At 39.1% G+C, this 24,338-nt stretch overlaps 1 protein-coding gene across 5 annotated transcripts in view; it reads right to left on the bottom strand.

Moving 5' to 3' along the window:
- Positions 1–24,338, bottom strand: part of UTRN (utrophin) — a 509,162-nt gene that overhangs the window by 339,135 nt on the left and 145,689 nt on the right. For all 5 annotated transcript variants that reach the window (XM_059177336.1, XM_059177335.1, XM_059177337.1 and 2 more), the window contains 5 exons: positions 21,556–21,643; positions 15,090–15,319; positions 14,775–14,955; positions 10,415–10,560; positions 9,539–9,751 (listed from right to left, as the gene is read on the bottom strand). In XM_059177336.1, coding sequence (XP_059033319.1) covers positions 9,539–9,751; positions 10,415–10,560; positions 14,775–14,955; positions 15,090–15,319; positions 21,556–21,643 — 858 coding nt within the window. The remainder of the gene's footprint in view (positions 1–9,538; positions 9,752–10,414; positions 10,561–14,774; positions 14,956–15,089; positions 15,320–21,555; positions 21,644–24,338) is intronic.

Below are 24,338 nucleotides of genomic sequence, written 5' to 3' on the forward strand. Positions count from 1 at the left end.
TATCTAATAATCTAGTACCCCTCCTCCAAAAATAAATAAAGGAAAGCAGTAATTAAAGGAAATAAGTCTGGGCTAGGCTTCTTGGTGGAGTCTATGATGATTCCTAGCGACTACCACATTCTTGCCTAAGCACATACAAGATTTCTGGTTTGTCATTTATCTATAGCTCTGCCAGGAACTGACAAGAAACTTACTTCGGGTCTTTAACGTCTAGAAAATAATGTTCCCCCCAAATTAGAATATTGACCCAACTCTATGTTTCTGGTAATTTCTCACAAGATGCATAATGTGGCCTTGAGACCAAGGGTAAAATGCCCACATTACTTAGGATGTAGACATAGACATCTGCGGGCTCTGGGGTAGTTTTCCTGTCTAACTCCTCATCGAGGCACGAATGCTCCCTCAGTAATGACCATCTGACACTTCCCAATGTACAGGGCCCTTCTCTGATGAAGACGGGGAGCAAAAAGCACTTGTTTGGCCTGTCAGCCTCTCTTACTGGCCCTGGGCATCCTGCACACACTTCCAAACTCAGCTTCAAAAACCCTCTCCGTCATATTGGGAGCAGCTTCAAAAACCCTCTCCGTCATACTGGGAGCTTCCCGCAAGCATCCTTTCCCTCTGTCTGCCTGTCACTATCCTCACAAGCTCATGCACTCTTCCACCTATGTACTATTTTAATTGGTGACGTATCTTTCCTGTGTTTGCTCCGTGTCATAAGAGCTACACAGCAAGATGTGCCCAGGGCAGGGGGAGGTGGGGTACAGAAAGATAAAAAGTAGGGAAAGAGAGAACATACAAATGGATCTATCTCTAGGATTCAGGGAGGACTTTTTTAAATTGCCCATTGAATTTGTCACTTCCTACACTGTTACTCTCCATTCTCAACTTTTTAAGAACTCAAACATTACTGCTATATAACTGGGCAATCCATTAATGCCAGTTTTGAATTAAAAAATGGATGGTCTTCTGGGCCGAGGATTTTTGAAATTTATAGGGAAGCATTACATGCCCTGGAGGTTTTCATCACAAGCAGCCTTGACAGAAGCAAGCAGCCTCAGCAATCTGTCATTAGCACATGAGACACCAACCACCTTTTTTCCTCCCTCTTCCAGATACACACAGACCGTGTGAGCTCACACAAGTCACACACATCTGTCCCTTCTCTCTCTTACACTTCAACATGAGAAGGAAAGAAAAAAAGAAGAAAGCAACAGACACGGACGGATAAGCCATGAAGACCCAGTCTCGACAGTAACAAAAGGAATGGACAGGAATCTGACCCTCTGTTTTCACTACTAAAGTCCTTCACGTAATCCTGGCCACTCTGAGTTCTAAGAGAAGCAGTGTGGCCCAGGAAAAGAAAGATAAAAAGTGTGACTACCAAGCTCAGCACCTCACCAGCCACAAGGTCTCGAGAAAGCAATTTCTCTTCTTTGAGCCTCAGCAGATTTTCTACGAAATAGGAATAATGACAACTAGCTCACTTTGTTGTTCCGAAAAACACAGATAAAGTTTGGACAAGCCTGGTACAACGCAGGCATGCAGTACACACTAGTTATTACTACAAAGAGCTACAAAAGCTTTTAGTACCAAGACTGACCCAAAAAGAGTTACCACTTCCAAGTGCAGGATGGGCCAGCCAGGGAGACTACCTGCTGGCATGAGTCAGGGAATGTGTTTCACTATCGCCAGCATTAATCCTTATTCTATCCTATTGGTATTTAAAAGTAACTGAAAGAGCTATCAGATCTTCTGGATTCAGCTCAGAAGAAGGAAGCCCAGTAGAGGAGGGAAGACCAGAACTTTAGAGATGCCTAGTGGCAGCATCCCCACCCTGCGGCTACACCAGATGAGAAGGGTTAAGAGGTCAGTAAGTACATTACTAGCTACCACTGTGTGCAGGCAAGTGTGGGGGGCAGAGGGCTCTGCTCCACCATCCAATACCTCCTCTTTCCCCAGAAAGAAAGTATTGTCTCAATCCACCTGTGGCAGGTGTTTCCGGTGCCTTAAAAAAGATACCCAACTGATGAATGGATAAGGAAGATGTGGTCCATATACACTATGGAGTATTATGCCTCTATCAGAAAGGACAAATACCCAACTTTTGTAGCAACATGGACGGGACTGGAAGAGATTATACTGAGTGAAATAAGTCAAGCAGAGAGAGTCAATTATCATATGGTTTCACTTATTTGTGGTGTATAACAAATAGCATGGAGGACATGGGGAGATGGAGAGAAGGGAGTTGGGGGGGAATTGGAAGGGGAGGTGAACCATGAGAGACTATGGACTCTGAAAAACAACCTGAGGGTTTTGAAGGGGCGGGGGGGTGGAGGTTGGGGTACCAGGTGGTGGGTATTATAGAGGGCACAGATTGCATGGAGCACTGGGTGAGGTGCAAAAATAATGAATACTGTTATGCTGAAAATAAATAAAAAATAAATTTTAAAAAAAAGATACCCAAATTCTGCTCACCATTAAATCAATCACACAAGAAAGAAATTCCAAAGAAAAGACAAGAGCTCCAATGAAAAGTATTTCTCTGACCATTAAAAAAACACTCAGCTTAGGCATTTCTGATTTTCTAATGCCCAATGAATATTTAATTTTTTCCTCCACCTCTATTCACTTACAGAATAAATACACAGAATTTACAGAATAAATACACACATGTATATTACACAGAATATATATCTATAACTATATAAAATATTATATGCTCTGAATATATGATTCTTTTGAAGCAATATGAAACATTTTAAAATACTAGTAAACTTCTACAACAAATATCTATCATTAATTCACATGCATAGAATAAACTGTTAAGTACTAACCTAGGACAACTGTTTCTCATTCTCACAAATTCTGAAACAAATATCAAGTGACTATTATGGTATTTTGAAAACCAAAGTATCAAATATTCTAGTTTGGAAGGGCCAAAATTCTACGCTGACCATCACTGCTCAAAAGCACTGATTTGTACGTGTCTGAGACGGGCAACACCTGCTGCTGGGTCACAGAAAAGGAATGCAAGGTCATTAAAACAAGTCCTTTAACCCTAAAACACCCCATCTCCCAGCCTGGACCCTAAGCTAGGAATGGGGGAAATGGGAAGCTTGGTAACTCTGGATTTAAGACAATAAGATTCCAAAGTACACAACTACCTTCCAAGATTTTGTTGACAGCGAAATTCTTGGCATTTTATTTTGTTCCTTCCCCATCTTCTGGAATGTCCACAGCTTTTTAAGCAATTTCTAACCCAAGGCACAGGCAAGAAGAAGCATGAAGTCCAAATTAAAACAGTAATTTAAGGTAATGGGGTTTCTATTTTGTATGGTTTTATATTTGTGAACCTCAAATACACTCTTTAAAAAGCATTTCTTCATTTAATAGGGAAGACCAGCAAGGACACTGCTACAACATTTATTATCTGAAACTAAGAAAAATTCTTAAATCTAAGGTTTAGAATGCACCGTTAGTAAGTAAAATGCATTCAAAATGAGAAACTAAAAAAAAAAAAAAAGACTTGTGAGATCATTATATCAATCATACATTATCTAGAAAGAGTCAAATCAGCCATGTTGCAGATTACTCTTACTAGGTATTTACCATAGTGTTTTTACTCTGAAATTCTTCCCAGAGTCATTTCAAAGCTCGGTTCTGCCTGTCATAGAGTTCTGGCATAGCCCCTTCCATAGTCCGGGTCAGACCACATCCAACTGGTCAGCAACTGAAGGAAGGGATGTGACTACACAGATTCCTTCCATTTATGAGAAGCAGGCATTCAGATTGCATAGATCCAACCTTAGTAGAGAAATGAGCCTGGGTAAGATGACGGTAGGCACCTACAAAGCAGTGACATTCCCATCCACTTAACTTGCTGTTTCCCACACAGGTCTCCTGTCATCAACGAGCTCTGTCCTTAGGGGAGGAGAGACATACAGGTCTAGCCTTAGTAAAAGCTGGCCTGAGTTGAGGGTTTGTGAAGATGTAAACAGTGCACAGTAGAATCCAGAGGAAATAATTAGCTCTGGGCGTGGTGCTGAGCAACACTGAACACTGTTTGCAGAACAAGCTTTTTCTTAAAGGCTGAGCTCAGAAGAGGAAGATGAGAATTCCTAGCAAGTAAGTGACATTTCCGGAGAAAAGCAATTGTCCAATGCAGTCTTTGGGATCTAGTACATTGTTTTCTCACCAGACTGGGCTCACGAAGGAGGGGTTGGGGGGGAGGGGCTCAGTGTAGGAGAGGCTTCAGGGCAAGAAAGGGGCATAAGCTAGCAGAAGATTGTGAGTGCACTCTGTATTAGCAAAGACAACCAGATCCTTTCCAGAAGTAGAACTCTGGCACCACGGTGGGGGGAGAGGACTTCTGAGGGAAGAGATTGGAAGCAGGAGCCAGCTGTGAAGGACAGTGGGATTGCCAGGGCAAGGGACTCTCCTGGAGTCTGAACACAGCAGGAAGAGGCTGCAGGACTGTCCGAAGAAGCAGGAGCAGCTATAACATAAGACAGAGTTTCGTGTGGGCGTCGGGGATGGTTTCACAATTCTACAGTTATACCACATCACAGAAGATCTTGCAGGGGTGGAGGAGGTGGGGAGAAACAATAAACAACACAAAATACCTATAACCCCCGAGTGCAAAGATACCATTCCTGGTGATAAGAAATATATAACCAGCCTCCAGAAGTTTATAATATTTAATCCCCATAATTCATAAGAAAATCAATACTGAAAAAAATTAATGTTCATGTATTTTTAAATGTTTTGCTGCCTGGAAGAAGCAGGAGGATTTTCTGTGAAGCAGTTATTAAAGTACCAATTAACATTTTAATTCTTAAGTACAGGAACTGAGGTCATTACTTTGGCATGGGATGGATAAAAAAAGAACTTAAGAACGCATATGAGCATGACACCGAATAAGAATACAGAGGCCAACTCGCTACCTGCACAGAGAAACCTGCCGTGCAGACAAAGGAAATGTAGGCAGCTGAAAAAAACACGATTTGCCAACAAGTAACAGAAAACTACACTAAACTAAAATTGGCACACAAACAAATAACATGACCCTTTTACAAGTACCGTAGGATGGTAGGAAAAAAGTAAGCACATAGCTATGAAATACTTTCAAATGCTGTGCCAACGAAAGGCACCGTTGTTCTCTTTGGTGTGGGATTCACTCTCCAAGCTCATGCATTTGTGTACTATCTATTTCATTGTCCCTCATGGAGCTCCAACATCATTTGCTTCCATTAGGGTGAAAAAAATGATTAAAATTAGTAACATTCATGAGCTTTTCTATTTCACCTGGAATATGTTAACCTCCAGTAAAGACCCTTTTTCCTTTCCAGTGATTCAGCAATCGCATACATCACCCAGTGTGCATCATAAGTGCATTCCTTAATCCCATCACCTATTCACCCCCATGCCTCCTCCCCTCTAGTAGGCATCAGTTGGCGCCCTATAACTGGTTTGTCTCTCTCTTTTTCCCTTTGCTCATTTGTTTTTCCCTTAAATTCCACATGAGTGAAATCATATGGTATTTGTCTTTCTCTGACTAAGTTATTTTGCTTAGCATTATACTCCCTAGTTCCATCCAAGTCATTGCAAATGGCAAGATTTCATTCCTTTCATGGTTGAGTAATACTCCACTGTGTGACAAGTGTTCTTTTTTTCTCCACATCCTCTCCAACACTTGCTGTTTCCTGTGTCGTTGAGTTTAGCCATTCTAACAGGTGTGAGGTGAGATCTCATTCTAGTTTTGATTTGCATTTCCCTGATGGCAAGTGATATTGAGCATCTTTTCACAGGTCTTTGGCCATCTGCTCATCTTCTCTGGAGAAATGTCTGTTCATGTCTTCTGCCCATTTCGAATGGGATTATTCATTTTTGGGGCGTTGAGTTTTATGAGTTCTTTCTGTATTTTGTATACTAACCCTTCATCAGATACATCATTGGCAAGTACCTTTTCGCATTCCATGGGTTGTCTTTTCGTTCTGTTGATTGTTTCCTTCACTGAGAAGCAGCTCTTTAATCCATTTAGAATTTATTTTCATGCATGGTGTAAGAAAGTGGTCCAGTTTCTCTCTTTTGCACGTTGCTGTCCAGTTTTCCCAACACCATTTGTTGAAGAGACGGTCTTTTTCCCATGGGAGTCTTTCCTGCCTTCTCAAAGATTAATTGACCTTATAATTGCAAGTTTATTTCTGGGTTTTCTACTCTGTGCCATTGATCTATGTGTCTATTTTTGTGCCAGTACCATACTGTTTTGATTACTACAGCTTTGTAATATAATTTGAAGTCCAGAATTGTGATGCCTCAGCTTTGCTTTTCTTTTTCAAGATTGCTTTGGCTATTCTGGATCTTCTGTGATTCCATACAAGTTTTAGAATTGTTGGTTCTACTTAGGTGAAAACTGCTATTGGTATTTTTGATAGGGACTACATTAAATGCATAAATTGCTTTGGGCAGTATAGATATTTTGATAATGCCTATTCTTCCAATCCATGAGCCTGGGATGTCTTTCCATTTGTTTGTGCCCTCTTGGGACCCACTGTTAATATCAGCTGCCTTCAGGAAAGAAAATGGTATTGAGGGGGAAGGGGAATTCTAAATGTTCACTCTAGTAATTCTCTATTACTCAATTTCTTCACAATGAGCACTCTTTATGTATTACTTATGCAAGTAAAAGTACATTTTAAAAATAAGCAAGCCAACCATTGTTTTCCTAAGAAAGATCATCATAAACTAGCACTGAATCAAAAACCTACTGTGTCTAAAGACAAATAGAACTTAAATGGCTAAAAAACTGTACATCAGGTCATTGAAAGGGGGGAAACAATGCTAACCTACAAATGAGTATTTATTTGTAAATAGCTTTGAGTGAAAAACTAAGGTTTCCTAAGTGAATTGTAAGTAGTTAAGTAACAATGCCTTCAAAGCAAAACAAATAAAGGAATAAAAGTTTTCTTCAGAATAAAAAAATACATATTTCAATAAAGTTGCACAGTTAGGGAATACACATACTGTCAACAATTTTGCAGTTAAACACAAAAAATAAAGAAAGAAAAGCTAGACATTACAAATCTGCTACGGTGATAATTTAAAAATCTAAATATTTGGGGTATTTATTATGGAATGAATTTGGCACACATACCAACGAGCCACTCTAAGTGCCTGGATCTGCTACATTAGTAACAACAACCCACTAAAGCCTAAGGCTGGATTACTATAACCACAGGACTCTCTTTTGTGTTTTGTAATTTTATGTATGCTCTTTAAATTCCATATTAAAATATTAGCACACATTTAGCTAACCCTAAAACACACTTCTGAAAGTCAAAAGAAGATTAACCTTTGGGTTATTCTTCACCTGCAAATTTCCCTAACTACGTCTCAGAGTTAAATATAAAAACAAAGCCATGCTCTTTTGAAAAGATGAGAAATCTTTAATCCAGCATTGCTCAACCTTCACAGTATTGACATTTAGGGCCAGAAAATTCTTTTGTTGTGGGGGATGTCTTATGCATTAGCTGTAACCTTGGCCTCTACCCACTGGAAGCAAATACCACACCCCCTCCCATCCACAGTTATGACAACCAAAAAAACTTCTCCAAACACTAACAAATGTCCTGGGGCGGGGACAAAATCATCCCCGGTTGAGAGCCACAGATAACACAATGCTTGGACCATAACCACAAATTTTACAATCATGAATAAGGGTAATTCTGGTTTTTAAAGTTGGGAAGAACTCTAGCTGAAAACACAGAAGGGGATGTGGATCCACTCACAAAGGTAAATGATTCAAAAACACTAAGCTAAACACTAACACTAAAGGTAAATGATTCAATAACACCCCCTCTTCTAAATTAATGTTTTATTCTAAGATCTCAGTTTTGGTATAGAACTGTAGTTCGTACTTAGAAAAACCAAATTTCTCCCACTACCACCACCACCACCACACACACACACACACACACACACACACACATACACACACACACACAGCCTCACCATCTTTATTCTCCTGACCATTCACTGGAGCTATCCACTGGGGCACAGAGCTTCCCTCCAAGGTCAGTGGTCACCACACTCCTCTCATCTTTCTGGATATCTTCACACTGATCTGTATGGTCTACCCATCCCTCTTCTACCAGAAGCTCCCTTGCTCCCTTGTTTTGATTTTTGAAACAGCATTTTCAGGGTCTTTGTCTTCATTTTCAATCTTTTCACTTTTTTTTAACATCCTTTATAGAAATTCTCACATATATATGAAATATATATATTTTATAAATATATAAAGTCTCCTATATATACTTTCTTAGAATCTAAATCCAAATATATATATATATATATATATATATATTTGCTTCCATGCTGTACATGGTTCTTTTTTTTTTTTACTTTTAAAAAGAAAACCCCAGAAAGATGCATCAGATTTGTGTACGTGAGAGTACACAAACAGGGTGGCCAGTTTTGCTTTATGACCTTATGGAGGAAAACCTGTAACCCTACATACACACACACACACACACACACACACACACGTATCCCAAACCAGCAATGGGACTTTGTTTATATTGCAAATAGATATTATTTTTTTCTTTAAAAAATATGTAAATGTTGGATATATATTTTTATATATATGTATATATACATACATATATAGATTTAAATCTTCTATAACTAATTTCATTTAATTCATTGAAAAATATTTCTTGAGTGCCTTCTCTGTACCAGACATGATACCAGAAGTCCATTGTGAGATACAGCAGTGGGAAAACACCCCACAACACAAAAGACCAAAGTAAGGAGACCAGGAAGACAAGGAGCAGAGTATCATTGATTCATTCTTCATCCTGACCTTTTCTAGTAGAAAACCAGGTGACTTGGTGGAGAGCACTTCTCCATCTTCCTCACAGGTAAAATGTTAAAATCCTGTCTTATCTGAAATTGACTTTTATCACCTTCTCCTTATGTCCTAACATTTGACCTTCCCTCTGGAACTTTATCACTGCTTCATCTGTGGACATTTTCAGATGTAGCAAAGGATCCTACTTCTGGTTTTCATGTCCTTCAAATTACCTGTTTTCCCAGTTTGACATCGCTTATCAATGGTCTGGTTCAGATTTTTACCTCCAAATGTCTAAAGTCTACAAAAACCAGCGTCAAAGACTCAGCTGTCTGCCATGACCTGGGCAATTTTACCACTCTAACAAAGTTGCCCTGTGACCTAATCACTAGTCTGAGTATCACGCAGGCTCCTCAACCCCGAGATGTTCCTTTGGCCAGTTTTAAGGAATTTTCTCTTATCTTCAAGATCCAGTTCACCTCTGCAAAGAAGTCCTTTTGCAAAGCAAAAGCAAATGAGCATGTTCTCCACCACATCAAAAGCAAGTTGGGAATCCCAACTTATATACATAATAATCTAGGACATGAAAAAATGTAAAATATCCATATAACAGATACTAGAGTCTTACTTGATAAATTACTACTTTGTTCTCTAATAAATTTAAATGCCATTAGCCTTGGGATTTACCTCAAAAGCTCTGAGTTTGGAGGTAATTTCTTCAAGTGAATGCACATCTTTGGAAACCTTGACCTTTAGTTTGTTCCACTTTCCCTGAACATCATCAAATTCTTGCTTATACATTTTTTCTACATCTGGAGAAACATTTTTCTCCAAAGCCTTTGTTTCTTCTGCAAGTTTATATAATGTAGGTTTTTGATTCTCAAGGATTTCATCAAGGGCCTGGAAAAAATGTTTAAAAGATTAAAAATATGCACAATAATTTGTACAGATGTAGTAATATGGGCTATAAACAGCCTAAGGTCACTTTTTATAATGTACACAATTAAAATAGAAATGCACAAAAGTCATGAAAAAAAATAAGCATAACCAAAAAAAGTTAAAGCTTTCCCTTCATGAATTATGTGTGGGCCAGAAATAATATATTCTCCACCCTAAAATCCAGTAAAACAATGCACTCAGTGAGGACCAAGTGTGCAGTGCTCAATGGTTGATCTGTTTTATCTGATGAAATAATACAGAGTCATGTGCCCCAAATAACCAGAGAAGCATTTTTATTCAACGCAGAAAAAAGAACACATCAATTCAGTGATATTCATTTTATTAAAGATATTTGAACAGATTATGAGCAGGCTGAGAGTTCTAGACTAAGCACAATAGAAGAAGAAAATATGCTTTTATTCTATTAGTAATATTCAATAAGTATCTCTTCTTTTAGCTAAGGTACTACCTTTTAGTAACTAACCTTCAAATTATAAGGAACTTTTGAAAATTCTGACTGAAAATGACTAATATTTTTTTAAATAGCTGAAAAAATATTTCAAAATAAGAGATAAGAGGTATTAAAAATGACCCTACACTTTTAAGACCTAAAATATGTGTTACCTTTTTTTCCTGCAGGGCCTTCTCCACCTTTGTAAGATCATTCAAGGCATTCAAAGATGTCTGGGCCTTACTTTCAGAATCATTCAGTGTATCTTTCAGTGTTTTCAATGTTTCCAAATATGCATTTCCAGGTTGGCTCTTCATTTCTGTTTATTTAAAAATACTTACTTTTAGAAAATAGTGTTAGGAACCTAATATTATTATATATATGCTGTTAATCTTCTCTATATAAGTGAATCCTAATACCTAATAAGTTAAACTCCATAATGAAAATTTAAAAGGGTCTCTGTTAGCTGCTAAGATAAATCATTCCATTGGCATTTCAGAGGGTCAGACAGTGACTTCATTCCTGCGGATGTTGATGTTTGAAATATTAACTAACTCACTATCATTTTTTCTTCATTTGGTCATGATGAAATGTCTCTCTAAAGATGGTACTACAATGTTTCTTTTGTCTCATCTAATCTCCTTTCCCCCAGTAACTACACAAAGAATAAAAGAACATCAAGATTCCCTCCACCCATCTTCCTCTGAGCTTGAACGGGTAGACAGACCCATTGATACCAGAGCACTGGGTATCAAACAGAATGCCATAGCAAGGCTACCACAGGTCCTCAGAGAGGTCCTGACTGCAAAAGCCAGCTGGAGTGATGTCTATTTCAGTCACCAAGGTAAAAATCATGGACAAGCAACACTTGTGTGGAAAGGAAGTAAACTCACGTGGAGTACAAGGATGTGAAACCAACCAGAAGCAGAAGTTAAGAAGCTAGCAGCATTAGTCACAACCGACAAAGGGTCTCGACAAAGGAATGGAGAAATAAAATGTGGTATAATACATACAATAGAATATTAGTCAGCCTTAAAAAGGAAGAAAATTCTGACACAGGCTACCAACACAGATGAACTTCGAGAATATAATACTAAGTGAAATACTCCCGGCACAAAAAACAAATGCTAGAAGATTCCATTTGTACGAGGTTATCTAGAACCATCAAATGCAGACAGAGAGTAGAACGTGTTGCCAAGGGCTGGAGGGAGGAGGAAATGAAGAGCTGTTGTTTAAGGGGTTGAGAGTTTCAGCTTCACAAGATGAAAAAGTTCTGAAGAATGGTTGCACAATAGTGTGAATACATTTAATGCTACTGAGCTCTACATCTTCAAATGGTTAAAATAGGGGGCATGTGGCTGGCTCAGAGGGAGGAGCACATGACTGTTGATCTCAGGGTCGTGAGTTTGAGCCTCACACGGGGTGTAGAGATCACTTGAATAAATAAAATTTTTAAAAATACATAAATAAAGTGGTTAAAATGATAAATTTTATGTTATATATATTTTAGCACAATTAAAGACAAAAAAGATAGATTTAGAACTTTCTTTCAGTTTCAGGTCAGGAACTGTGTTGTATTATGTAACGTTAAATAGATGGGTCAGTGTACTGCTTTTTCAATTTACTGTTACGAAATATGCCTTTATTTTTGACAAGGACCTATATGAAGGCATGTTTTATAAGAGTAAAGTTAAAAAGCAATACTCTGAAACATTTATTTTACACTCTAGGTTAACTGAATTCAGTGAACAAAAAAGCATAGTGTCCAAATGCCTTTCCAGAAGAAAGACAGCGTGACATATTTGCTTGCCATGGACACATACAGATTCCTACAAGTCATTACAAAATCTACATTTGCTACAAGGAAGGACATGGTTCAACATACAGCTTTTAAACATGCATGACCTATAACATTACATAGTACAACACAATTTCTGACTTACACAATAGCTAAGGAGAAAAAAATAGGACAGATGAGAAACGAGTTCTCAAAGCATTTAACAGGTAACTTGCCAAAATCAGGTTTATTCCAAAAGTAAAAACTCTATAAATTTTTTCAGACTCTGAGGTGCCTCTGGTGGCCCAGTGAGTTAGGCACCCACTCACGCTTGTGAGATCTAGACCCCGTTGAGTCCAGCATGGAACCTGCTTAAGATTCTCTCTCTCAAATTAAGGAGTCCATCCCATTTACAATTGCACCCCAAACCATAAGATACCTAGGAATAAACCTAACCAAAGAGGCACAGAATCTATACTCAGAAAATTATAAAGTACTCATGAAAGAAATTGAGGAAGACACAAAGAAATGGAAAAATGTTCCACGCTCCTGGATTGGAAGAACAAATATTGTGAAAATGTCTATGCTACCTAAAGCAATCTACACATTTAATGCAATTCCTATCAAAGTACCATCCATCTTTTTCAAAGAAATGGAACAAATAATTCTAAAATTTATATGGAACCAGAAAAGACCTCGAATAGCCAAAGGGATATTGAAAAAGAAAGCCAAAGTTTGTGGCATCACAATTCCGGACTTCAAGCTCTATTACAAAGCTGTCATCATCAAGACAGCATGGTACTGGCACAAAAACAGACACATAGATCAATGGAACAGAATAGAGAGCCCAGAAATAGACCCTCAACTCTATGGTCAACTCATCTTCGACAAAGCAGGAAAGAATGTCCAATGGAAAAAAGACAGCCTCTTCAATAAATGGTGTTGGGAAAATTGGACAGCCACATGCAGAAAAATGAAACTGGACCATTTCCTTACACCACACACAAAAATAGACTCAAAATGGATGAAGGACCTCAATGTGCGAAAGGAATCCATCAAAATCCTTGAGGAGAACACAGGCAGCAACCTCTTCGACCTCAGCCGCAGCAACATCTTCCTAGGAACATCGCCAAAGGCAAGGGAAGCAAGGGCAAAAATGAACTATTGGGATTCATCAAGATCAAAAGCTTTTGCACAGCAAAGGAAACAGTTAACAAAATCAAAAGACAACTGACAGAATGGGAGAAGATATTTGCAAACGACATATCAGATAAAGGACTAGTGTCCAGAATCTATAAAGAACTTAGCAAACTCAACACCCAAAGAACAAATAATCCAATCAAGAAATGGGCAGAGGACATGAACAGACATTTCTGCAAAGAAGACATCCAGATGGCCAACAGACACATGAAAAAGTGCTCCATAACACTCGGCATCAGGGAAATACAAATCAAAACCACAATGAGATATCACCTCACACCAGTCAGAATGGCTAAAATCAACAAGTCAGGAAATGACAGATGCTGGCGAGGATGCAGAGAAAGGGGAACCCTCCTACACTGTTGGTGGGAATGCAAGCTGGTGCAGCCACTCTGGAAAACAGCATGGAGGTTCCTCAAAATGTTGAAAATAGAACTGCCCTATGACCCAGCAATTGCACTACTGGGTACTTACCCTAAAGATACAAACGTAGTGGTCCAAAGGGGCACGTGCACCCGAATGTTTATAGCAGCAATGTACACAATAGCCAAACTATGGAAAGAACCTAGATGTCCATCAACAGATGAATGGATCAAGAAGATGTGGTATATATACACAATGGAATACTATGCAGCCATCAAAAGAAATGAAATCTTGCCATTTGCGACAACATGGATGGAACTAGAGCGTATCATGCTTAGCGAAATAAGTCAAGCAGAGAAAGACAACTATCATATGATCTCCCTGATATGAGGAAGTGGTGATACAACATGGGGGCTTAAGTGGGTAGGAGAAGAATCAATGAAACAAGATGGGATTGGGAGGGAGACAAACCATAAGTGACTCTTAATCTTACAAAACAAACTGAGGGTTGCTGGGGGGAGGGGGATTGGGAGAAGGGGGAGTGGGGTTATGGACATTGGGGAGGGTATGTGCTTTGGTGAGTGCTATGAAGTGTGTAAACCTGGCGATTCACAGACCTGTACCCCTGGGGATAAAAATACATGTTTATAAAAAATAAAAAATTAAAAAATTAAAAAACAAAAAGATTCTCTCTCTCTCTCTCTGTCTCCCTCGGCCCCTCCCCACCAAAAAACAAACAAACTGATAAATAAATAATTTCAGACTTTGAGAGACAAACATGACTTCTTTTCAAAGAGGAGATAGTATTGCTAAAAACATTTTGAGCAAACAGAAGTAAGCGATCATTCTTTTTAGCCTTACTAGTAAGAGTGTTAGCTGGCCTCTTCAGTAACTGGGGGGCACGGCACCCTTCAAAAAAAGTCCTTAAAAGTCATTATCTCCTAGAAACATGATTTTAGAGCAGGTGAAAGCTGTCTGCACTTTTCCAAACAAGTGTGAATCCAGGAACTACTCTGAATATATTTTCAGACCCCGAACCATAGCAGGCAGAGAGGACAACAGAATGTGTCTGGTGCAGAACGAGGAAGTGTGTTCTTTGCCCACATGTGGGGAGTGATTTTTACGTTACGGCAAACTGAAAGAGAAGACAACAGAGCCCTCAACTAAGAAAACCAAGAGGATGATGGGTTTACCCTTCTCCAGCTGTTGCTGACCGCGCTCTAACTCCCGTCGCACAGCTTGGTAGCGGCCCAGAAGGCTCTCGAAGGCTTCCCGGACAAAATCCGGAGCAGAAGGCCGAGACTTCAGGGCTGAGCAACTGACACGCGCCTTTTCAATTCTGGGGTGGAGCGCCAGCAGATCTATCAGTTCCCGCTACGGAAGAGGAAACAGGGTCACGGAACTGACCGAAGATGAATTCACCTAAATTTTACGATACAAGTGGCATCTTCTTCAAGTACAGGACTGGGCATAGAAGGCTTTCATGCTCTGGATGGTTCTCTCTTTACCTGACAGGGGTCCTTCAAACTCAGCATGGGTTGCTGGGAGGAAGTTTGTTTCAGCCACTCCTCTTTCGCCTTTACGGTCTTTTCGAGCTCATCAAGCTGCTTAAAGTAAGTATTTATATCTTCCTGTAGCTGAATCTTTCTTGCCAGATCTTCCAAATGTTGAGATACATCCTTCCATTCTGAGAACACCTTCTCCAGCACAGTTTTTATTTCTTCCATAGGAAGACCCTCTACACAGACATAAAAAAAATAAGCAGATGTTTCATATGTTATTATAAAACTGGTTTTGAATTTGTTATAAACATTCTAACCTATTCAAAATAATGAGGCCATGTCACATATATGATTAAGTCCCTTGTAACACAACAACAAAATTATAATGATGTCGGTAAGAGTAACTATGTTTCATTCTTTGACCAAAGTGGGGGAGGGGGAGCTGGAAACGGCTGTTGGGGAGAACATGCTATCCCCAGAGCCACATAAGTGGAGCTGCAGCCATGGACTTTTATAAAGAATATGTGTATCCTACCCCTCCGCCAGCTTCTAGATGGGACCAGAGAAATTCAGTGAATGCTGTGGACCTGTCCAAAGGTCTGACGTGAGAAGGTAAACCTTCTATTATCACAGAAGAGACAGCTGGCTGAACAATGGAGGAAGTAGCTCCAAAGAGTCTTTGGTGATCCAACCACAGCATCCTAGGAATTGCAGAATGAATGGCAAGAACTAGCATAGGGGGGCAACCTGGTGAGTGCAGAAGCATCAGGCCAGCAGCCAGCCCCAAGAGGCATCTGCAAACCTTCTGGGCATGCCACACACGGACCAGCAAATACCAAAATATCAATGCAGGGGTAAGATGATCTACCACATTCTGATGTTCTGAAACACATCAGGAAACAAAAAGGCATTTTGTTTATTACTGAAGTCCTATAATTTTGTCTCATATATTTGAGAGGTCAGGAATGTAGAAATAATCATGATAGGTAATAATAAATTTTATCACAGTCCTTCCCTGACTATAAAACACATCAAATCATTGCAAATTACACTGAAAAAGTATGGGACATCTACAAAGGAATCTTTATTCCCTTAGGAGAGCAGGCATGTCGAAAGAATGGGCTTAACAACTTTATTATTTGAGTAGGAAAGAGAAAAACAACGGTGCTTTGTAAACATATAGAATCGAAATCCAGGGTAATGAGAGCTCTGAGGAGTAAAGCGGCTGTAAAACAAAAGGTCCTTGGGATCCACAGACGATGCTATCTTAAAAATACTACAGCACACTGCATCCACTGAAAATTAGAAATGCAAACATGATATGATGTAATTTGAATATATCACCCACCTCATATGCTGAAGTTCGCTGGCCAGCATCACACACAGGCAATAGCATATGAGACGCAGGCAAATCACCCACACCACAGCCCAAGTTCATGTATCTCTACTAATAAGGTCATAAATGAAACAAATCACCATTTTCCTGACATACCATCTGAACAATGGGGATCTAGGCTTTGCATCTGTCGCGTAATTTCTATTCTAGGGGGCAAAGGAATAACATCAGCTACTTCACTTGCATGTCGGGGCAATTTATGCTAACCAAGAAAGAAGATAAAACTGATAAAATGATGAGATAGAAAATTATCACTACTCATCTAGAAAACAGGCAAAAGGTAGTTATTCATTATAATATATTACAATTCATTCATTTTGCCTCTTCAAACCAATTATCAATATTTAAATCTCCCTACCTCTAAGCTTGAGATATTGTAAATTAGACAGATATCAAGTAATAATTAAAGCATAATTTGCATATCAGGCAAGGAAAACTATGGAAAACTATTGTCTTTTTAAATAATTCTTTCTTTTTTTTTAAGATTTTATTTACTTAATTGTCAGAAAGGAGAGTGCTCACCCACAAGCAGGGGGATGGCAGGCAGAGGGGAGGCAGGCTCTCCACTGAGCAAGGAGCCCAATACCAGACTCATCCCAGGACCCCAGGATCACAACCCGAGTCAAAGGCAGATACATAACTGACTAAACCAACCAGGTGTCCCTAAATTAATTGTTTTGCTCCCAGAGATCCTGAGTTATAAATTTTCTATTTTGATAAAACAACCAACTCTTAAATGACTAATCAAAGGCCCAAATAAATAGACCATCACCTTATTAATTATCTAAAAGGAATAAAACATAACATATTCCTGCCACTTACTTTCACTTGACTTTGCACTTTTCAATCTATTACTGTTAGAATCAAAAAAAATTTACAAAACACAGGACCACCATCGAATTCCATAGGCTAGTCATAATAAACATCATTTCATAAAGCCATATTATCCAAGTTTCCAGCTAGTCTATCTTATTAGTTCACAATCTTTAGGAAAAAGATAGGCTGAACCAAGAAAACCAAATATAATAGCCACGAAAGTTGAATGAAACAGATAATTTCATTGTTTAAAACCTTTTTATGGGGCGCCTGGGTGGCTCAGTGGGTTAAAGCCTCTGCCTTCGGCTCGGGTCATGATCCCAGGGTCCTGGGATCGAGCCCCACGTCTGGCTCTCTGCTCAGCAGGAAGCCTGCTTCCTCCTCTCTCTCTGCCTGCCTCTCTGCCTACTTGTGATCTCTCTCTGTCAAATAAATAAATAAAATCTTTAAAAAAAAAATAAAAATAAAAAAAATAAAACCTTTTTATGCTTCACGGGATACCACAAAACATAATTCAAATGCAGTAGGCAGAAAAGTCCCATCAAACTTCTCTGTGGCAGGGCTTTTGCTGGAACCAGTTTGAGGAAATCAATGATATGATTATTGGAACATCTGTTTTACCAAGGCCTTGTTTTCTAAAGGACTGAACCATTTATCTACAGCCTTACCTAGGCAGACTCTTGCCAAATTACACTCTGTAAAAAAGCTTCCTCTATCTTAATTATCTGTGTTTCAGGGTTTATATCAAATTTCTTAGGGGAAATGGCAGGGGGTATGGTGCAGAGCAGCAAGAACCACCCATCTGTGCTTTCATTTCTGTTCAACATTTCTGGTTTATAAGAGCAGTAGGATTAACAGCACTAAAACCACACAGAGAGAAGTAATATACAAAACTATAAAGTTAAAACAATGGATAAAATGGGAAGACAGTGGGGAAGGTTTTTAAAAGTCACTTTTATTCTCTAATGCGACACAGACCCTCCTCAAAAAGCAAGAAATTAAACCCAGAACATAGACACCCTATTCAAATTAACACCCCCACTGCCCAGGTCCCCATCCCACCCTAAGCATGTGATTTAAAATAAATAAAATTAGGGGGCGTCTGGGTGGTTCAGTGGGTTAAGCAGCGAGCTCTTGATTTCAGCTTGAGTCATGGTCCCGGGGTCCTGGGATCAAGCCCCCATGTCAGGCTGCATACTCAGCAAGGAGTCTGCTTCAGAATTATCTCTCTCCCTCTCTCTCTGCCTTTCCATCCCACTTCTCTCTCTCTAAAATAAATAAATAAATCTTTTAAAAAATAAATAAATAAAATTGGGATCCTGTAATGAATGCATTTCCTCTACCAATGCTCCAAAAACACATGGTAATGCAAAATATAAAGAGTTTCCCATAAAATTAAACAGGTCTACATTATGTCACAAAATTCATTCTGTTATACAGCCATGAATACCATATTCCCCGATATTGTGCTTCGCATTTCACAAGTATCATTTTCACGTGAACTCAGCTTCCCAAGTATGAATTTTTGCAGATGCCTATTCACAGTAAGAACGCATGCAACAACAGCTGTACTCCGCTAGTGAATGCCTCACTTCCCGGGTGAGGAAGCGAAGACACAAATAGATTACACGACTTGCCCAGGGACACAAAACTAGAAGAGGGTAGGAGACCCTGAGCTCTCCCATCTCCCATTCTTATGGTAACACACCGCCTCTCACCAACTTCTCCCCCAGGTAGCTTTTCCCACCAGCCTTAGCACCCAAATCCTGCCACGCCACCTAAAAGCTGATGCAGAAATGAGGGCCAATTCAATACCGAGACTCTTGAAAGTACCCATGAATGGACTGTGAAACGATTCATGAAGGTGCTGTGAAAGTACACTCACATCAACTTCTCCCCCAGGTAGCTTTTCCCACCAGCCTTAGCACCCAAATCCTGCCACGCCACCTAAAAGCTGATGCAGAAATGAGGGCCAATTCAATACCGAGACTCTTGAAAGTACCCATGAATGGACTGTGAAACGATTCATGAAGGTGCTGTGAAAGTACACTCACATCAACTTCTCCCCCAGGTAGCTTTTCCCACCAGCCTTAGCACCCAAATCCTGCCACGCCACCTAAAAGCTGATGCAGAAATGAGGGCCAATTCAATACCGAGACTCTTGAAAGTACCCATGAATGGACTGTGAAACGATTCATGAAGGTGCTGTGAAAGTACACTCACACCAGACAAAGCCTGGTTCCCCAACTGCAATGTTGATGTACAAGTAAGAATCTATGATTGTAACTGACATAAATTCAACACACAATTTACTGTAATTCTCAAAAGAATCGGCATCTCCAGGGAAATTATGGTCTCTCTGTATCTCTAGATCTCTTTATTTTTTTTTAAAGATTTCATCTATTTATTTGACAGACAGAGATCACAAGTAGGCAGAGAGACAGGCAGAGAAAGAGAGGAGGAAGCAGGCTCCCTGCTGAGCAGAGAGCCCGATGCGATGCGGGGCTCAATCCCAGGACCCTGAGATCATGACCTGAGCTGAAAGCAGAGGCTTTAACCCACTGAGCCCCCGAGGTACCCCTCTCTAGATCTCTTTAAAGAAATTTTTGAAAGAGTAATTTCCAAGTGGGGTACTCACACCCAGGTAACTAAAACATTAAGCCAGGAGGATTTTTTAATTAAAATAACCATAAATATCCCGTCTATTTATATTTTTAGAAAAGAAATAATTGAGCAGTACTAACACCTATGGATTGATAGTGGTATATTTGAATAATTTCCAAATAAACGGACATATATGGACACACCCATATTTTTGTGTAAAATGTGTCTATGTGTGTGTGCCATTGTGTGTGTGTGTATGTGTATGCATAATTTATTCACAAATTTTTTAAAAGCAGAGGTAAAAATAATCTAAAGTTTTTAAAAAATGTGATTTTAGGGAGAGGATGACTGAACCATAAAGGACACTAGGGAACTTTCTGGAGAGATGGAATTTTTCTATATACTGTTATATGGGTATGGGCTTGTCAAAACAGCACAATTAAGTTCCATGTATTTCAATGTAAATAAATTTTACTTTCTCTTTTTAAAAAGATTTAATTATTCATTTTAGAGAGGGGAGACACATGAGTGGCAGAGATAGGGGGCAGGAGGAGAGGGACAAGCAGACTCCCTGCTGAGCTAGGAGCCCAATGCAGGGCTCAATCCTGAGGTTATGACCTGAGCTGAAATCAAGAGTCAGACATTTAACTGACTGAGCCACCCAGGTTCCCTGTAAATTGTGCTTGTTAAAAAACTATAAACAATAATAATAACAACAAGGGGGTGAGGAATACGTAGAGGTATAGATAATTCAAGAATGGCAGAATATCATTAATTACTGAAGCTGGGTAATTGCTACAAGGAGTTTCATTACAATGTTCTGTTTGTGTCATACATTATTTATATTTTCCAGAACAAAAAGTTAAAAAATAGAAAGACTGAAAATCACTCACTGAAGATTCTTGTCGAACTAATATTCCTAATTCTGCCTTGGGTATCTGTGACTTATGTCAAAGAATATTGCAGAAGACCTCCAAAGCATTTACCATCACTGGAATAAGGCATAGGACTCACAAGAAAGGTCTTTCAGAGCTAGACCAAAGAAAGTATCATATGCAAAACTGACAGCAAAAATATTCATCTTTCCACTCCCCTGAGTCACTGAGGGCTAATGGCAAAGGAAAAAAAGTCCTTAAATACAGGTAAAAATTTCAAATACAAGTAACACCTTATCAAATTTAAGTATAAAAAAAATCTGCAGTAAATTAACATATTAATTTGGAAGTGATCAAAAATCTAATAACCTTAATGAATTTACCTTAATGTAACTTCATTTCCCAAATATCACAAAAGTAAAATTTTCTGTTGCCACCCCTCTTCAAAACAAATTCCCAATATATAACCCTAAAGAAGGAGATTTTAAAATCTTCCACAGCAATCTTCAACTGCTCTGCTAAGCTATCAGAGTTTTAGGTTGTCTCTCTATAAAAGCAGAACAACTTCTCTTTTATCTGTTTTATAGAACAGCTTCAGCGCATAGGATTTCATTTGAAAACAGATTCTGTTACCTAAAACAATTTCGAAAACCACTTTTTTAGGGGAAAAAAGGGAAGAAAGGCTAAGGTGCAAAATAAATATATAATTTGTCAAACTGTAATTATTCAATGCTACCATCTAAAACACATTAAAAAAAATAATAATAATCAAGGGTCTCACCTTTCCCCATTTGCTCCAAAAGGATTTGTCCTGTTTGGTTTAATTCTTCCAGTCTGGGGCTTCTTTCTGTCTGTTCTTTTTCCAATCCCTAGAAATAAAATTCGAATATAAGAATACCACAAACTTTCTTCTCAAAGAATGAAATGTTCACACTATTGTAAGTTTCAGGGTTTGTGTCCCTCCCACATTCTCTTTCAGTGTTATAGTCAAAGTTGACATAGGAGAAATACTGTAAGACAAAACTATGCTATTCCAAGCTACCCTACAGAATACCAAAGCTGATTAAAATTCAAAAGACAAATTTAAATAAATAACATAAAAATTTGATTACTGAAAAAACTTTGATTACTTTTAAAAAGAAAAAATTTGTACAATTGTGAGTTCCTATCAAGAGGAAAGAATTAATTAAAAAAGGAGGAAACAATTAAAATTAGTGTTTTAGATCCAGGACATCTATTTGTATACATAACCTCAGTGTTTATGCCACACAATAAAAAATAACTGTTAAGTGAAATGAGCTGAATATTCTATGACAGAGATCACTGGGCAAAAATTAATTAACAAGAAAAATAGAAACATTTGAGCCTTGATATTATTTGTTGGTATCATATTAAATTTAGGATCTAATGTAAACTTCAACCACAAGCATAGTTCATACATAATTTTAAACTATGATAATATGCTTTGGGACCCAAACTAAAGCATTTTGTTCCTCAAGTTTGAAGAGTGGCTCTTAATTTTAATATTTATGTCTCTATGGTTTGATAGTCTCAATGTCCCTAATATCTCAAAGACAAGGAAGACAAAAGCTTTCCAGAATAGTAAGAAGGGTTGAACAAAATCATGAAGACATACAAACACGTGTACGCATAAACAGTCGGTATTTGAAATTTCTCCCACTCCCCAATTCACAACTGATCAAATTAACTACACAAACAGTGCCCATAAGAGCACAATCAAAACTTCTAAGGCAACCGTATCATTTCAACCAGACAACCCAGAGAAGAACCCCACTTCTAACTTCTGTGCATATAAGCACTATCCAGTAAACTGTCCTACTTTGATCTGTATAACTTCAATGTGACTATTTTATAGTCAAAGATGAAGACATAACAAGAGATTCAAAGAAACACCACTTGTTTTGTTAAACGAAGTATCAATGCAAAAAGTCACCAAACTAGAGAAGTATTGCCTGTTCTGTGCAAACTGATTTGTGGTGATGACAGACTGAATGAGGGAATCTCCCCCCACCCCTCCGTGTGCCATCAGTTGGAACAAGGTAGTCCTTTACTAACACACAATTAAGCTGCTCTTTCCCCAATTTGCAAGAAAAATTAGAGATTAAAGTGATGGTGAACTTTTCTTCATTTTACATTTTTCCAACCCTCTCGGCATCTATCACTACTTGTCGAAAAAAACAAAATAAGGGAACTTATAAATATGAAAGGAAAACATGGGAACTTCCAATCATGCCTCACACTAAAAAACACAGTCCTTATTCTTATCCCTTTGAATATTATAGTAAAAAAAATCTAGGAGTAAAACTGTTTCTACGTCACAGGATGGAATTTAACTTATTAATATTTTCTGGAACTTGTTCCATAAAGATCACTGTAATTTCCACATTCTCTGCCTTTGAGAATCCGGACGTTAAATGCTTATTAATCTCATCTATTGGTTTTTCAGCACTACAAAATGAGAAGCCTACAAAATGATGCAACACAGCTCTTCCCCATACAGAGGGCTCAGATAATGGTGCTTCTAGGCTAACAGCCTCCCACATCCCCTTTTCCATAGCCATCACTCCCTCCTTCCATCAGCCAAGAACTTTGCTGAGTGCTGAAAATAGAGGGTTCAATGGGAAATTATCCTCACTTCTTCTAAGCACTCGCAGGCAGGCATAGAAACAAATAATGACATAAATGTAATAAGGGCTTTCACAGAGGTGTGGTCAAAGCAACATGGAAGTCCAAAGATGAACCACTTAAATCGTCCTAATGAGGCTAAAAGAAGCTTACTGGCTGGAGTGGAGGGCTTTTCAGCCACACAGCACAAAAGCTTAATAAGGGCCATTCTTAGCATGGAAAACAGCACATGTGGTGAAGGCAGGGAAGTGAGCAAAGAGCAGGATTCGGGAGGGCTGAAGCTCTGGGTGCACATCAGGGCCATGTGGATTTCATCCCTGTTGCAGTGGGAAGCCATTAGTTAGCTGCCACCATGGAAGCCACCTGATCAGATTATTTTAGAAGCATCACTGGCCACAGAAGCCAAGGACTGTGAGAGTAGAAGAAGAAAGGAAGGGTGAACCGTGGCAAATGCTGCAGAGGTAGCAGGTCGGAGGAGCAAACAAATCCATCCTTTGGATCTGGAAACCAACGGTCAACGGTGCCCTCTAAATAAAAGCACTGATAATGCAAGGACAGGGCAGGAGTCGGTCTGAACTTCTCACCCAAACATAAGTTGACCAGGGTCTGACTCCAAACCGCCTCTCCAACCTGAACTCTCTACTATCTTACACACACACCTGGCACTAAAAGAACAACAACAAAAACAAGCACAATCCAGGTGTCCACTTCCATGCCTCTGCTCAGGGCACCCCTGCCAGCTGGGCCTTCTGGTCCCAGTGTGGGGCTACCTCACCCTCTGGACTTCCCCAGTGAAAACAGAGACCACCACAGCCTTGGGCTCCTCTCAGCCCCCATAGGAACACCGCTTTCTGGCTTACATCCCTGATATTTACACACATCTCGTTTTGGAAATGTTCTCCAAAATCTTCACAAACT

Source organism: Mustela lutreola, chromosome 6 (assembly GCF_030435805.1).
Source record: "Mustela lutreola isolate mMusLut2 chromosome 6, mMusLut2.pri, whole genome shotgun sequence".
Classification (NCBI taxonomy): Eukaryota; Metazoa; Chordata; class Mammalia; order Carnivora; family Mustelidae; genus Mustela; species Mustela lutreola.